General features: G+C 35.0%; 2 protein-coding genes across 3 annotated transcripts in view; one reads left to right on the plus strand and one right to left on the minus strand.

Moving 5' to 3' along the window:
- Positions 1 to 7,398, plus strand: part of LOC106051514 (solute carrier family 12 member 8-like) — a 32,663-nt gene extending 25,265 nt beyond the window's left edge. For both annotated transcript variants that reach the window (XM_056015908.1, XM_013206695.2), the window contains exons 13-16: positions 1,126 to 1,214; positions 2,354 to 2,471; positions 2,599 to 2,653; positions 3,216 to 7,398. In XM_056015908.1, coding sequence (XP_055871883.1) covers positions 1,126 to 1,214; positions 2,354 to 2,471; positions 2,599 to 2,653; positions 3,216 to 3,390 — 437 coding nt within the window. In that variant the 3' untranslated portion in view covers positions 3,391 to 7,398. The remainder of the gene's footprint in view (positions 1 to 1,125; positions 1,215 to 2,353; positions 2,472 to 2,598; positions 2,654 to 3,215) is intronic.
- A 2,427-nt stretch (positions 7,399 to 9,825) lies between these two features.
- On the minus strand, positions 9,826 to 16,203 carry LOC106051516 (uncharacterized). The gene is made up of 2 exons (XM_056015204.1): positions 16,044 to 16,203; positions 9,826 to 13,286 (listed from the first exon to the last, which is right to left on the minus strand). The coding sequence occupies exon 2, from the start codon at positions 13,134 to 13,136 to the stop codon at positions 10,680 to 10,682; it is 2,457 nt and encodes an 818-aa protein (XP_055871179.1). The 5' UTR covers positions 13,137 to 13,286; positions 16,044 to 16,203; the 3' UTR covers positions 9,826 to 10,679.
- Positions 16,204 to 16,397: the final 194 nt, after the last annotated feature.

Here is a 16,397-nt window from a genome sequence, read left to right on the forward strand (position 1 = left end):
AAGTTAGAATGGGTCGCTGACCTAATAAGGTTGGGCATTACTGGTTTAGACTAAAGAAGAAACATTTGCGAGATTATATCTATGGCCTCCTTCAGTCGCGAAGCGACTATGGATCATCTCATGGAAATGAGATGAATGCCTTGGCTTTAGCTATGGTCCAAAAAATGTCGCCCACACATCAGTTCCCCCTCTCCACGCAGCTGATGTATCCAAAGGAACGGCAGTTCCGATACAGTTTGGGGTCAGCGGTGTTGCAGGTTTTGCCAGGGTGTAGCACTGGGTGCTGCAAACTGCCTTAGGGTCGCAAGCTCCTGGTTTTTCCTTAGGGTTGACTCCAGAAGCATTTCCCATGATTGGGTATAGCTGCAAGGTAACATAGGTTTGAATTCAGAGTTTTCCTTCTCCTAGGTGGGTAGCTAGCCATGGCTAATGAGCCCCTCCTGCCCGAAGCTTACTGGTTAGTGAGAATAGTTGTGCCAGACTCAATATCTGAGCCACACATGAAGGCCAGGAGTTGGACTGGTTGTCAGAGGCTATTTGAGACGCATGCCATTAGGAAGCATTTTATAGGTAATGGAGTGCTTACATCCATTACCACTTCCAGCAATGACAACCTTGTGGAACCACTTTCGATTATATATATTTTTACAAATTGTTTTTCTTTAGCACAACTTCATGCTCTTAGCTTTCTTACTAGGCCATGATCCTATCACTTGTCTGGACCAGTTGGGAAAGGGGAGAAAGAAAGGACTATATGGCCATATGGGTGAATATTACTCTGATCGCTTTTCAAATGCATTTGTAAAAACACCAGAGTTAGTTGATATAAGCTTTCTAAAAAAATTGTTACAGGTAAATGTGAGTTTGTATGCATAATCTAGTTTTAATCATATTATTTAGTTGGCATGAATAAGAGAACCGCTTGAGGTGTTAAAGTTTTCTGAGAGCAGACAGTGTGTGATGTGATGACTAGCTTATAAAGTTTGTGTGTGCTCATATGACAGAGTTATTTTGGTGATTTCATATCATTCCAGCAGAACCCAGTGACAACAGGTCTATATAGTTCATCAAGCCTGTACAGGGGAGCTTGATCATACATTAACCCAATTTGTTAATCATCTCCAGGTGTTAAACGGACACCAAACACTGAGATTGTAAAACAGCCTAGGTCATGGTACTCTGTATTATGTAACAGATGGCTGTCACTATTTGGAGTAAGTTGAATTGTAATTATTTCATTTACTTAACATGTGGTTAGGGTTGGAACCATAAATTGTTAATTACAAAACCCATTGTTTAAATCAGCGGTTCTCAACCTTTTATGCTCGTGACCCCTTTTTACAACCCCCCCACTCTGTTGCGACCCCTTCCACACACACACATGCAGCAATAGAAGAATAGACAATAACAATCCGTTTTTTTGATGGTCTTAGGCGACCCCTGGCAAATCGTCAATCGACCCCCAAAGGGGTCGCGACCCACATGTTGAGAACCCCTGGTTTAAATCAAGGTGAGGCAGAGCTAGAGTTGTTGTACTGCAGACTTGTACTTTGTACTAAAAAGTTCCTGAGACTATACAGATGAGTACATAAAAAAAAGAGCTATAAGTTCCCTTTTCAGACCTTGTGGTCTTTAGGGCAAATGATGTAAAGGTCATCTGTTTCTGTGGCCTATGTGGTCAGCACAACGACCAAGCACCTTTACTTTTCCCCAACTAATGTGAGATACCCATTAGAGCTGGGTGGACTCAGAGATGCCCGAAGATCCAAAAATAAAAATCAGTCTTCACCAGGATCTGGAACATAGTTCGGAAGCCAAGTGCTTACCACTCAGCCATTGTGCCCCAAGATGAGTACGTACCAAAGAGTATTTAATAGAGAGAGACTCACCTTTAAATCTACAGATTCAAAGAGTAGGTTAAGTTGAGTTTATCTTTTTCTGTGCAAATATGTGTTAAGTAGTTTGCATACTTACCTTTTATGACTCAAGGCGTGGTCATGCTTCCAGAGAATCAGAAGAATTTATTATAAGAGAGTCTATGACTACAATCTCAAGTAAAAATCAATGCCCTGAGACAATAAGATAATCAGCTAAGTGCTTAAAAATTCTATCAATTCATTCATTATAAATCCAAGCTGATTACTATGAGCTTGCATCAAATCACCTTTGCTAGCTATTGGCCATTGAAATTTTACCTGCCAACCTGCCATGTTATAGTTTTTAAAGAAAGACTTGAAAATCAAATAATTTTAATAATCAATACATTTTTTTCATTAATTTTTTTTAAAGTTAATAGTTTCATAACCATTCTTTCATTGTAAATCTGGTATATCTGTTTGCAATCTTCTGGTAGTGTTTGATCTGTCTGGTCATCATGTTCACAACACAGTGGCTGTTTGCATTGATAGAACTACTTGTCTTCTTGGTCATCTATATCTACATTGGTCGAGCAAGTCCAGGATATTTCCCTGGTCAGTACCCTTACCTTCACAACTTCTCAATAAATATTTATTTTAAAGAATTTGGTTTTATTATTATCTTATTAAAAACCAAGAATAGATATACATGTTTTTTAAAGAAATTTTCTATTTACCCCAGGTATTGCTGAATTTAATTTCTATGAATGGTTGAAAGAATCCTGCAATAAGTGCAGGTGGGAGTTATTTTTTCTTCATAGTAACTGTATATTGTGTATTGAATATTCTCATGGTGTGAAGCATGGAGTGTCAGAATCTCAAGATACGAGGCTAGGGTGAGGCAAGGAGAGCAGTCAGCATGAAAAAACGCAGAGCTTACAAAAGGCTGACAGAAGAAGCAGGCTTATTAGACCCAACTTACCCATGCTATGTGTGTGGCAAGCTTTTTAAAGCAAAGATTGGACTAAAAGCCATCATCAAGTTTATAGGAAATGAGAAATTCACTAATCTTTGACCATGAAGAAGGAGATGTTGAATGTAATAATATTACAAACAGCAATAAATATAAGTTTCCTTTTAATTCAATTTTCCCCTTTTAGTAATTTTTAATTTTTTATCTTATACAATTCACTCATTAAAACTGATTGGTATGTAAAACCTCTAGCTCCATTGAAATATGCTGCCAAAACCAGGCGTTGAACTAAAAACATTACCAGCCCATCCTTATTGTTCTACAAATCCATAAATGCATTGATTTGAAAAATAAATCCATTAATATTCTGCTCCATCTTTCATCAGGCCAGGATATGTTCCCCCAGAGCACATTATAGTAGCCTCCAAGATGCCAGATGTCAAAACACTTGAGGCACAGCTGACAGAAGACAATGCAGACTTTGCCAGCAGGGGGCGCTATCATCAGTCTGAGGTTATGAAGGGAGAAAATTTTGATGATTATAACAGTGACGAGCATTGAGCATGGAGAGCTCACCAAAAGGAAAAAAAAAGTCTCGCAGCTCAATGAAAATAATCCCTATCAAAATTTTGGTATGATTCTATATCAAACCCTACCTCTCTTTAGACAGCAGACCAGTGATATGCAACAGAGCTCTTGAGTGTTACAGTTGCAATGGGAAAATGTGATAATTTCAAACAGTAAATATATTATTTATAAATATAAATTTTTACTTTTCTTATAAAAATAATGTTAACAGTGGTCTGGACTTTGTTATACAATATTATGTTAAATGAAATCAAAATAATTAAAAAACCTTAGATGTGATCTGTTAGGATGTCACGGACAATTTTAGATTCAGGTCAAAACTGTCATTTGATTTCAAGTTGTTATAGCAGCCATATGCTAATAAGATGTAATAATATTCTTCTTTACAGATACATTGGTAATTTATAAGATAAGATCACAGACTCAAGAGACAATTTCTAAAAATAAATTTTAAAATTAACCTTACTTAGTACAACTTCCTAAAAGAGGAACATGGATAGGAATAACATGGATAGGAATAACAAATATGTCTTTTAAAAAGATAATGCTGTTGATTTGTTATTATTATTATTATTAAATAATGAAAATCACTAGTTTTCTTTTAATTATGATTTCTGCTTGAACCTAATGAACTTGAAATCCAATTGAAATTCTTTTTAGTTTTGTAAAAAGAAATTAAAGTTTTTGGTTTACTTGTTTATTCTATCTCAAAATTGACCAAACACTGTTTCTGTTAACATATCAAAAAATAATTGAAAACAATTTTTTTTTTTTAAGACTAGAAATTTTTTCCTTATTGAAATGTATTTATTTCATTGCAAAAGTGGAGGTTTGAAAGTTATTTCATCCATAAAAAAATGTATTGTATAAGGTGTTGCTGTTAAGTATTGTCTTGTCAAATCTTTGTTGTTTTGCAAAATTAGATGTCCAGTAATTTGTAAATGGTGCCAAGTGTTAGTAAGGGGAAGTTTGTGTATGTGAACTTGTGGTATAGTGTTCAGTGGTAGTATAAGGATATATTTGATGTCCTAATTGTTTGGTGTCAAGAAATTTCCAATGATGATCAACTTACAATTGTTTTTTATTGAAGAAGGACTTCAAAATAATAAAAATATCTGTACACACAAAATGGAAATCGTTCCAGCTTTGGCATTGCTTTAAAGATAGTTTACAGTAACAATTTTACAGCTGCCAAATATACTTTATATTTTCAAACTTTAACAAAGTCTGATAGAAACTATAAATATTGAAAGCTAACAGTTAAATACAAAATTATTGAAAGTAACAATTATTCTCCAGAGTGATTTGAACATACATATGTACTTAAGTAACCATACGTTCCTTGACATATATGCTCATGATTAGAAATAGCATATTTAATTTGAATGTGTTGGTTTGGTTTTGGTTGAATTTTGTTAAAAGCTTATAAATTGTAAACTTGGAAAAAAAAAACTTAAGCTTGCTCTAACAATGTGATGCCAAAAAAAACAAGATTTGTTATTAACAAAAATGTGATATTTATTTCAGTTGAGCAATTATCCTTTTCATTTTTTCATTATCATGCCAAATATTTATTAACCATGTGAACTGAAAAAAACAAACATTGCTACCCGTTGATTGTTTATTGAAATGTTGTTTAATGTCACAAATGATGATAAACTATTTTTCAAGTACAGACCTGTGTTAATTCATACCTGTGTTTTCATTGTTTTATTCATTTTTATTTTGGGTTAAAGAAGGTTCAGCTACTGGACTAACAGGCTATCTATTTGATTAGTTTATTCTGTGAAGACTTGGATTATGGTTAAATTGCTTCAGACCCATACTATTTAATGCTGGTTCTTTATATAAACAATTAAATACTTTTGTGTGTGTAAGCACTAAGGTACACGCGAAATCCTTATTTTAAGAAGAGAACAATCTCAGATTCCATTTCCTTTATTGCTGGGAGATTAAAGTGCTGTTATGTTAAACTGATGATATGTTTAAATCCTAATGAAGCTCAGGGGCAATTATAAGACATTTTTTAAAGTAACATTCAGCTCTAAAAGGATAAGATATAATTTGGGAAAAGTAAAGCCAGCCAGATGTTTCACTGTCCTTAAGTCTAGATTATTTAGAAGTCATTGTCTCTCTGCTTCCATGTAGAATACTTAAAAATTTTTACAAGCAATTTAGTGTACAAATTCATGTTCATCTTTTTCAATTTATACTTTTTTTTTCTAAATAACTTGCAAAAGTTTATGCCAATGCAAAATCTTTTTGCTTCTGTGGTGTTTTAAGACTAAGTGTGTAACGGTAGTACTTTGGTTGTAAATTGTCATATTTTGAAATGGGCTCAAGATTTGAAATATTTGAATGTGTTATGGCCTTGGCAAAGTTTAGCAACAAAAAAAAAAAAACTATTTTGAAAATAAAGGAGCTTCCCTCCCCCCCCCCCCAACCACAAACCTTAAAATGAGATGAATTAACATTTGTTACATGTTTGATTCAGATTCAAAAGCTTATGCAATATGTCTATAGGTAATCAAGAATTGACAATCTACAACTTTCTTCATGGCAGTGGTGAGGCTATTATCATTTTATTCATAAATTGCTTGTGTTTTAGGTCTATGTAAAAATAATGCAATTACTCAGAATGGTAGAATACACATTTTATTTTGAAGCCTTTGTGTTTTAGATCAATTGAGTAGTGTCAAGGTAATTACTTTGGGATGAAACTTTTCCTATAATTTCCTCCCCTTACAAATAGAATTACATTTTTATTGTATCTACTGTTGTGGTGTAGAACAATTTGTTTTGAGTGATTCACTCCCCTGATGGCTGTGAGGTAAAAAAATATTTTTTTCATTGGTTGTACTTAAAAATCTCTTTGACTTGAAAAAACATTTGTGACAACAAAAAAACTCAATAGTGTGTGAATATTTTTGCACTGAATTAAACCACAATTTGCATATTACAATTTATGTTTACATCAGACCAACAGGAGTTGTTCATTGCACTATCAAGATAAGAAACAATTTTCTTTTTCCAGTTTCTATGTTCTATGCTAAAAATAAAATTAAATAGCCTTTCTAAAGACAATATGTTGAAGAATGTAAATTATCTTTTATTCTTTAAATTTACATTTGATTTTTCAAAATATAATTGTATTGGTCCAAACAAAAGGAAATTCAGTTCGACTATAGCTTTCCACCTCAGCATTACTACTATAACAATATTCTTGTAGATGCAAATGAAGGCAGACAACCAAGACCAATTGCTATAGTAGGCCTCAACACTGACTTGCAACATGTGGGCAGTGGAGGCCATTAGTACATTACCACATCATACAGACCTGTGACATGACAAGATACTGGTCTCCATTGCCCACAGGATGCAGGTCAGTGTTCAGACCTTCTATGACAAATGGTCCCTAGACAACATACAATTGAGCTCCTATGTACTTCTCAATTTTAACAACTGATCTTAAAACACCCTGACTGAAAGTGGAGTAAAGGACTTTCTAGATTTCTCTGTTATAACCAAATGGAGAGGAGTCTTTAGAAAAAAAATAATTAAAATTAATTTAGAAACATTTTCTTCTGTAGTTCATGAGTTTAATTGACTGCACAATTTTGGAATTTTTTATTTTATTAAATTTTAAGCCATTCAATACCATGTAAACTAGAATAATGTAATAAATACTATTCAATCTGTAGAATCATCAACTTTTGTAATTTCATATTTCAGCCTGAACAAAAATTTTAATATAAAACTGGACAAATATTCAAGTATGCTGTTTGTGATATATGCTACATTGTTGTTTAATTGACTGCATGTTGTGTATTACTGTACTCATGATTAAGATCATCGCAAACTTTCTGTGAAAAACTATGTGATAAGAAAAAAGTCAGAACTCAAAGTTTCTTGATATAACAAAAGTGTTGTGATTGTGCTGTGCTTGTGCTCTACCAATAATAAATTCTATCGATCAATATGCTTGGGTTTTCATTGTCTTTAGTTCCAGTGGAAAGCATGGTAGAGGCTAAGTGCGCTTGAACTTGGCTTGGCTACCTATGAAGGGGGCTTGAGGTTCAACACCCGACTCCAGCAGAGTTGTGTTTTCTGAGCACCTAAAGGCAGCACGGAAAAACCTTCTCCTAGATACCCCCTCCCCCCACTGGTCCACAACTGAGATTGGACCAAAGCGCTCTGAGCATGCTATAAGCATGAAAGTAGTGCTATATAAAAGCCATAATTTAATTGAATTTGACAAATCAAAAAATGTTATCTTGTAGACTTACTAAGCATTGACTTCAGGTGGAAAGATTAAGGACAGTTGCAGTCAGCATTTCATGTGACTACACAGATGCAGTAGCTACTTTCATGTTTAACACAAACCTGTTATCTGCTGGGGGTCTAATTAAATGATCTTTTTGACATTTGCACTTCTTTGGTAAAGGCTCTTCTTTGGGTCTCAAATGTGTGTTTCACAACATGGAAGTTCTCTTTCAGAAGCCATTTGCTGTAAGACAACCAAATTCTGCTGGAAGCCAGTGTAGAGACACTACATAATGTTCTCTAGCCTAATGCAATAGTTGTTTTGATAGATAATTTTTATTTTTAATGTCTTCCAATAACCTAACTCCTAAAAACTCATTAAACATTAACTTATATCTGATTAAATAAACAATATGAAGTGTTCATTAAGCGCTTGGCTTCTGAACCTGGTGGTCCTGTATTCGAATCTCGGTGAAAACTAGGATTTTTAATTTCGGGATTTTTAGGGCACCCCTGAATACACCCGACTCTAATGGGGACCTGACTTTAGTTGGGGATAGTAAAATCAGTTGGTCATTGTGCTGGCCACATGACACCCTGCTTATTAACCTTTGGCCAAAGAAACAGATGACCTTAACATCATCTGCAATTCAGATCATAAGGTCTGAAAGGGGAACTTTACTTACTGTTACATCATTACATGCTATCCTTAACATTTGTTTAAATTTATCAACATAATTTGTTTTACTCAAAAATAATCCTTTCTTTTTATGTATAACAGAATTGGATTGCGACTGCTATTCAGCTTGTTGAAACTGGAAAAGAAAATCTTAATCAACCACAGGCGGACAATGGTTATGCTTGCCCTGGATGTGGTAAAATATGTAGGTCACAGGTGGGGCTGCATAGCCGCGGAAAATACTGCATTCCTCATTAATCTTCGAACTTGAAGACAAGCATTATTATTTTTAGAATATAATTGACAACACCAATTGTTAGGAATTAATAAATGTAATTTTAAAAATAAATGACATAAAGACAACAATGTCATAATTTAATTACAATTTGCATGAGCAATTAATATAGGGTAATAATATACAGTCTGTAATTAATTAGTTATATTAATGCATCAAGCAGAAATAAGTCATAACTGAATCAAGTCAAGATACTGACTGCACTTTTAAAGTGATCTTTTGTATAAATTAGTTGCAAAACAATAATCAAAGAACTTCTCTAGTATAAGAGTAAATAGGAGCCTCATTTTGCTCCATAAGGCCATCTTCTTTTTTTCACATCATCACATATACACAAATTCTTTATATATTGCCAAGGTTACAGTGGGGATTATGTGTCTAGCACAAAACAAAAATATTTTCCATAGTGAACTTTCACACAGGTACTCAGCTCTTATTTATTCTGAAGTAAACCAAAAAATTATGATTCTACAAACAAAAAAATGTATCAACAAAACCAGCAAGAAGAGATATGGATGGACTAATGTAAGAGCATATGGTTTTGATACTAGACCCTGAGTTGAACATTTTTTTTATAGGTTTCATCTAACTAGAGGCATGGTTGCTGGGTGGTAAAGCGCTTGGCTTCCGAACAGAGGAGTTCCATGTATGAATCTTGGTGTTTTTTTTTTAATTTTGGGATCTTTGGGACGCCTGTGTGTCCCTCAGCTCTAATGGGTACCTGACACTAGTTGAGGAGTCCAGTGTATGAATCTTGGTGAAGACTGAGATATATTATTTTGGGATCTTTAAGATACCTATGAGTCTCCCCAGATCTAATGGGTACCTGACACTAGTTGAGGAAAATTAAAGGCGGTTGGTCACTGTGCTGGCAACCTGACACTTCATTACCTGTGGACCAGAGACACATTATATGCCTCATAAGAACTGAAAGGGGTACTTTACTTTCATGAAAATGACTTCAGAATAACAAACATAGATACCGAAAACCATGATAATTTAAAATTACAATAAAGGATGCTTGAGCCATAAGACTTTCATTAGCTACAAACAAGAAGTCCAACAATAAATAAACATAAAGCTTATAATTAAAGTGATCTGTCTGATAATGTTAACAATTAAAGCAGAAATTTTGCTTTTTAGATTTTTGGCCTCAACATCATTTCATTTAGTATTGCTCTTGGATGGCTGCCTGGTCATGTTGTGTGCACTCAGGACTGTCATTTCGATGGTCGCAGGTTCAAACCAAGCCTGCCACCATCCCCTGTTGTCCTATGGGAGGTTCGGGCAATTCTGTAACAATCTTCCATTCTGAAGGAACAGCAGAAACATGCAAAAACAAAACAAATACACACCTGCAAAATTCAATCATTATATATATAAATATATATACAATATATATGAAACAAACACTAGAAAGTCCTATCAGAATCTCATATGAATATTAAAATAAACACTAATAAGGGGTACCTGAAAAATGCATAAAATATTATAAAGATTGCCATAGAAAGGGCTTTTAATCTTTTTTTCTCAAACTGAAAATGTATATAAAAAAAATAATTCATCATAAAATAGATATATAATAAAAATAGATAAGCGTAGCTTCATTTGAACACTTCAACACCTACAGTAAGGGAAATAAAATTACTGGGATCAGAGTTTAAATAGAATAAAATACTTGTATAGTACCATGATAATTTACCATGTCCAACATTGTCCTTACCACCAATGGTATAAAAACAAGTAACCTTAAAACCAAAGTAAAACTCACAAGTTTACTCCAGCCCTGAGGCTTAAATTTCCCAGAAGTAACGGTGCCACTAAATTACACAAGCACAATTTATAACGTTCTTGGTAATCCTAGACCAAGTTATTACTTTGTATTGGCGTCACAGGCCCCATTTTAAAAATTGTTTCACAACTGCAGCAATAAATATTTTAACCATATATTGTTGTGATATAAATATATACAGTTTAACAAGATAGAAGTAATACAGAATGAAGATAAAGGCCTCTCTATACTAATTATTGTTTTTTGCTAGAGCTACTACCGCTGGTGTATTCAAACTTCAGCAACACCTCTAAGCCATTGGGGCCGTTTCTAGTCAACAGTTTGAGACCATTAGCAGGGATCATAGTCCCTTCCGGAAAGTAGTCCCCAATGTTTGTCTCGGAAGTCAGCACCATGGATGAAGCCGACTGTTCTAAGTGCTGGTCACCAATAGTAAAGAGTTTTGTCCCACTGTCTGTGCGAATTTTTACTGTCTGGTAGGCTGCTTGCTTTTCCTGGTCGCTGCTGAGATGGTAGATACCAGAGTGAGGCTGAAGCTGAGCAAGAGGAGAGTTCAACAACGATGAGTTTGAAGGAAAGACTGGCACATTATTTCCTGAGACAGCAGAAGACACTGTTGGTGCTTTTAGTGTCTTCTTGGGTGAAGATGAGTATTCAGCATTGTCACTAACGCTGGAAGTAGCAATTTTTGACTTGAGACGCTGCTTTAGGTTGGTGGAATTGCACAGCCTGCTACTAAGGACTTTGCTCCATTTTAATGTTTTAAACTTCTTTCGTGATTTAGCTACTGGACGTGTGCTGACCAGAGACGGGATGATTGCACTGGCTTCTTGAGGGATAGCAGTTTTTAGTGCAGACATCAGGAGGGGAAAACTGCTTAAAGGTGATGTGGAAATTTTCGTTGACTGTTTGGAAGGAAAATTGCTCAAAACAAACTGTGATTCTGTGGCTTTGTGTGAATCACTGGATATGGGTTCAAAAATATTAGCAGTGGCCAATGCCACACCATTGTCAGCAGGTGGGCTTGTTTTGACACAATTATCCGAGGTAGGCTGTGAATTAGAGGGAAGCAAATAAAGTTGTCTGGCTGTTTCTATATCTACGTTATCATCTGCATCTGTAGATTTGGTTTGAGGAGACAACACAGGCGGGCTGAGGTCCACATTCATTCCTAACTTGGTGTCTGGCACAAACTGCTTATATTCACTTTTGTCTAAGTCATGAGGTTGAAGTTCTGCCTCTTGCTTCCAAAGTTTACGTAAAAGAAGAATACTGTCCACAGATGGCTTCGGTACTGCTGCCAAAATCACAGTGTTTTCTGTAGATAAACAGTGCTCTTCTTGAGTCTCATTTTGAGGCCACGTCAAATCATCTAAATCAACTTTTATTGCAGTCAGAAGATTTTTTCTATCTTCCAATGGTTCCTGTGGCTGAAACATGGTTTTGTTATCAGCTTCATCAATAATTTCTTTTTTAATAAAAGTTAAAGGGAGATCATCTCCCTCATCCACATTCTCCTTTTTAATGTTTTCCAGAACCAACTGATTGTCTTTTGCATCTTCATGATTAATTTTATCATTCTCCACACTTAAAGACATTTTATCCTCATTCCTCTGAACTGAAAAACTGCTCTCAGGAATGGAAGATACAGAAATTATTTTCACTGGAGCTTTTTCAGAAAGGCTGGAATTTTCATTGAGTCCATTCTGAACATTTTTTGAAGTTTTTCTTTTTTTAAACCTAGGTGAAAAAGTCTCACAGCCTGATTTAGAGCCTCGTTTGGATAGCCTGTGTCTTTTTGTCAAATTTGAGTTTTTCTTATTTCCCCCAGAGTCTGTGAATTTCTTGGTGTTTTTCTCTTTGACTATTTCTTCAGTCTTCTCATAGATGACATCATCATCATCTGGGTGGACGGAGCTCAAACTTGTCAGCTGCGATTCAAAAAAGACATCAACCAGTTTGAGTTTTTTGTTCTCCAGCTCTGCCACGTCTGCTCTGTCTGGAGGGTACGGTGGGTCTAGCAGCCTACTTATTAGCAAGCAGAGATTTAAATTTTTCTTTTCACAGTTGGTTTTCATGCAAACCCCAAAGACATCTTTAGCATTGCTTTTAGTATACAGTGAATAAAGTTGCTGCGTCCAGGTTCCCATACAATGGGTCCCAACCCCAATGTTTTTCAGAGTTTCAATAGCCATAAGGCTTATCGAAGCATTTGTATATAAATGCTGATCACCAAGATCTTTTAAAAGGTTTTGTGCCGTCTGGTCTACTATACCTACACCTAAAGGCCAAGGGCTATAGCAGATATAATCTTTTATGGAGGAAATTGGACGTACGAGTAACGGACCTTCATTTGCCAGGTAGCCCTGATAGATCTTAATAATTTTATACAAGCTCCTGGGGTTTTCAGGATCATCGTACCGGCGTATCACCTTTCCAGCCTTTGCAATAGATGTTGTATCAATTGTGACAAATTTTCCTAGCTTATCTTCATCGTACTTGACATGTTCAGTGGTTAACAGCTTTAGATACTTTGCTTCCCACACACCAAAGCATTTGATCAGGTAGAAAATAACAGCATGTATGAGCCCAGCGGAAGACTCAAGACTCAATTGCTTATTCTCCCATAACTGGCCCTCTTGTTCTGGTGTGACAGGTAAAGTTTTGGGCAGATTTTTGGGTGCTGGCATCTTATCAAGCCAAGGGCGTTAACTGCTGATACATGGAATCAGCCGCACATGTCTCATGGCATTTTGAACACAAAGAAGTGAGACTCAACAATACACATTACATTGCTTTGGCAGTCAAAAAGTGTCCACGAAGACTTTGAAGTTGATATTCTAAAAAAGGAATTAAAAAAAAGTTTTAGAATTTCGTATTACTTATTGTATGTGTGTGTGTGTGTGTGTATATGTATGTATATATATGTATGTGTGTGTGTGTAAAAAAAAAAAAACAGGCACACTACAATGGACCCCTCCCCCGGTGACGCGGAAATGAAAAGGAAGGGTAATCCATGGAGCAAATGGACAGACCAGACAATACTGTCAAGTCAATGTTAGCCAGAAAACAAAAAAATGGGCCCACTAATAGGCATACATCTAGGCACTTTGATATTGTTGAAAACAGATCCTCTTCATTCATGGAAGATTATCTGATTATTTTTCCAAAACCATTTCAGTGTATATTGTGTTTGACAATAAAATTAAGGCATCTCAATGTCTTTTATACATAATTATTGTGCTCCATCAAATGAGTAATTTTGATTCTCTAATGCATATATATATATATATATATATATATGTGTCATAACTAGCATTACACGTTGTATGATTGGTTGCCAGACTATATATAGTTTATTTTGACCAGAACCCCCCACTCCTTTTTTTGCACTTCCAATAAAACAGCCCACATTTTAACAATCCCAATAACATACCTTTTTTTACCCAGTGAATTATAGTATTTGTTACTACTCTCCTATTCTCTGGAACCCCCCTCTTTTTTAAACCCTTGACTTGAAAGACCCATTTTATAATCCTTCCAACCTGTACATTTTTTTGCCTGTGAATTCTAGTATTACTTTTCTCACTCTCCCCACAACCAAATAAATAGCCCTACATACAACCTCTGAATTTTCTTGAATTTATGCTTTATATATAGAATGTGTTTCTTAGCAAGCATCTAGCATGTTAAAATAGATCTAATCTAGAGTGGCGATGAGTCTGAATTACATTTTTTTTAGGCTTATTCAATTCATGAAACTTCAACTTGCTTTGACATTTCCTAGAGTGGCTAGATTTCCTTCTTATCTTATAAATTACAGATGTTCTTAAAAAAAGATGATCCTTAGGTAAATCTAGTCCTATATGTTAATCAATGACTTCAACTCTGCCAAGCTACTGGTTTTCTTGGCTGACTAAGGCAACCGATGCGTATCTAAGAGCACTAGGGAAAAAGAAGTAGTTGTGCACATTTGTCCTAGCAAGGAATGTGCCTTTATCTTTGTGTCTTTCTGAGTATTTTATTAGGTTTTGTTTTTGTGTTTGAAGATTATGGTTCAGTGTCTTATGTATAATTGCTACTTTACTTTTAGAAGTTTTCTATCCTGAAGGGTTTCTTAATGTAATGATTTTACTAAAGGTGTTAAATCTAGTCCTATATGTTAATCAATGACTTCAACTCTGCTAAGCTATTGGTTTTCTTGGCTGACTAAGGCAACCGATGCATATCTAAGAGATTAAAAATTAGGGAAAAAGGAGTAGTTGTGCACATTTGTCTGAGCAAGGAATGCGCCTTTATCTTTGTGTCTTTCTGAGTATTTTATTAGGTTTTGTTTTTGTATTAGAAGATTATGGTTCAGTGTCTTTTGTATAATTGCTACTTTACTTTTAGTTTAAAAAGTTTTCTATCCTGAATGCTTTCTAAATGTAATGATTTTACTAAAGGTGTTACTCTAATCAAATGTAAACATTGATTTGTTATGAATCTTACTACTCTATTTTGTGTCTGTTCTAGTTTCTCAGATGATTGATCTAGCCTTTAGAAGGGTGCAAAAGCCCGCATAGAGCACCTCAGTAGCAAAGGCGATCTTCTTTGCCATGCTTGAAAGAGGACAGTTTAAGTCTAAGCCTAACAGAGGTGCCCCCCATAAGCGTTATAAAGATCAACTCAAGCACAATTTCACCCTTAATAGCATAGAGGAAGGTAGATGGCAGCAGATGGTCTCTGAAAGAGACAGTTGGAGGGTTCTCACAAAGCTGTGAGACACACATTTGAGACCCATTGAAAAGCCCTTATTGAAGACAGGTGCAGAAAACAGAAGAAAATATACTGCCAGTGGACAATGGCTTCATTTAGATAAATGGCTTCATAAATCACTATTATTATACACTCTATAGAGGTAGTACTAGATCTATATTTAAATTATATTACTATTTATATAATGTCTGTAATCTAGATCTATAAATCTATATAGATATCTAGTTAATCTAGTATATATGGCCTCCTTCAGTCGCAGTGACTATGGATCATCTCATTGAAATGGGATGAATGCATGAGCATTAGTTGTGGTCGGAACAATGTCTCCCACACATTAGTTCCCCTATCTCCACGAAGCTGATGAATCCAAAGGAACAGCAGTTTTGGCAGTGCCGATACAGTTTGGAGTCAGCAGAGGAACAGGTTCTGCCAGGGTGTAGCATTGGATGCTGCAAACTGCCTTAGGGTTGCCAGCTCAGCATGATTGGGTATAGCTGCAAGGCAGCAGGGTTGAGCAGAGGACTGAGAGGTTTGAATTTATAGAGTTTTCCTTTTCCTAAGTGGATTCTAGATCTAATAAATAATCTAACTTGAATTAGTCTAGACTCTAATTAGATTATTATAAATAATATTAGTCATTAGTATTAAACTGTTACTATTATACTATATAATATATAGATCTAGTATTATTAGATCTAGTGATCTAGATTCTAGATAGATCTCATCTACCTACTCTAGATCTAGTACAGTTACAGCTACAGTAGCCTACAGCAGTCGTTACTTCAAAACAGATTTCATATAATATATACATCTGTTTACTGTTTTAAATCTAACTTAACTGTAATTTAAATCAAGAGAAGATCCAAAGTTAAACTAGAATCTAAATAGATCTAGATCTGGCCTGGATCTAGAAATTGATCGTCAAGGTTTATTCATGGTTTATTCGTTAACAGTGTAACTTATTTTTTTTTTATCCCTTTCTAAATTGTAATAAACTATTTAGATATAGTGTCTAGCAGTTAAAAAAAAACAAATAAAAATAGTACACATATCTTGTCCCGAAAAACGAAAATGTTCCAAAGAATTATTTTGTATTAAATTATAATCTAAAAAGATCCCATCCCGTTTGGATGTAAAAGAAAAGTCGATATATATATTTAGATCTAAATCCTATAAACTAGATCTAGATATAA

The sequence above is a fragment of the Biomphalaria glabrata genome, chromosome 17, assembly GCF_947242115.1.
Source record: "Biomphalaria glabrata chromosome 17, xgBioGlab47.1, whole genome shotgun sequence".
NCBI lineage: Eukaryota > Metazoa > Mollusca > Gastropoda > Planorbidae > Biomphalaria > Biomphalaria glabrata.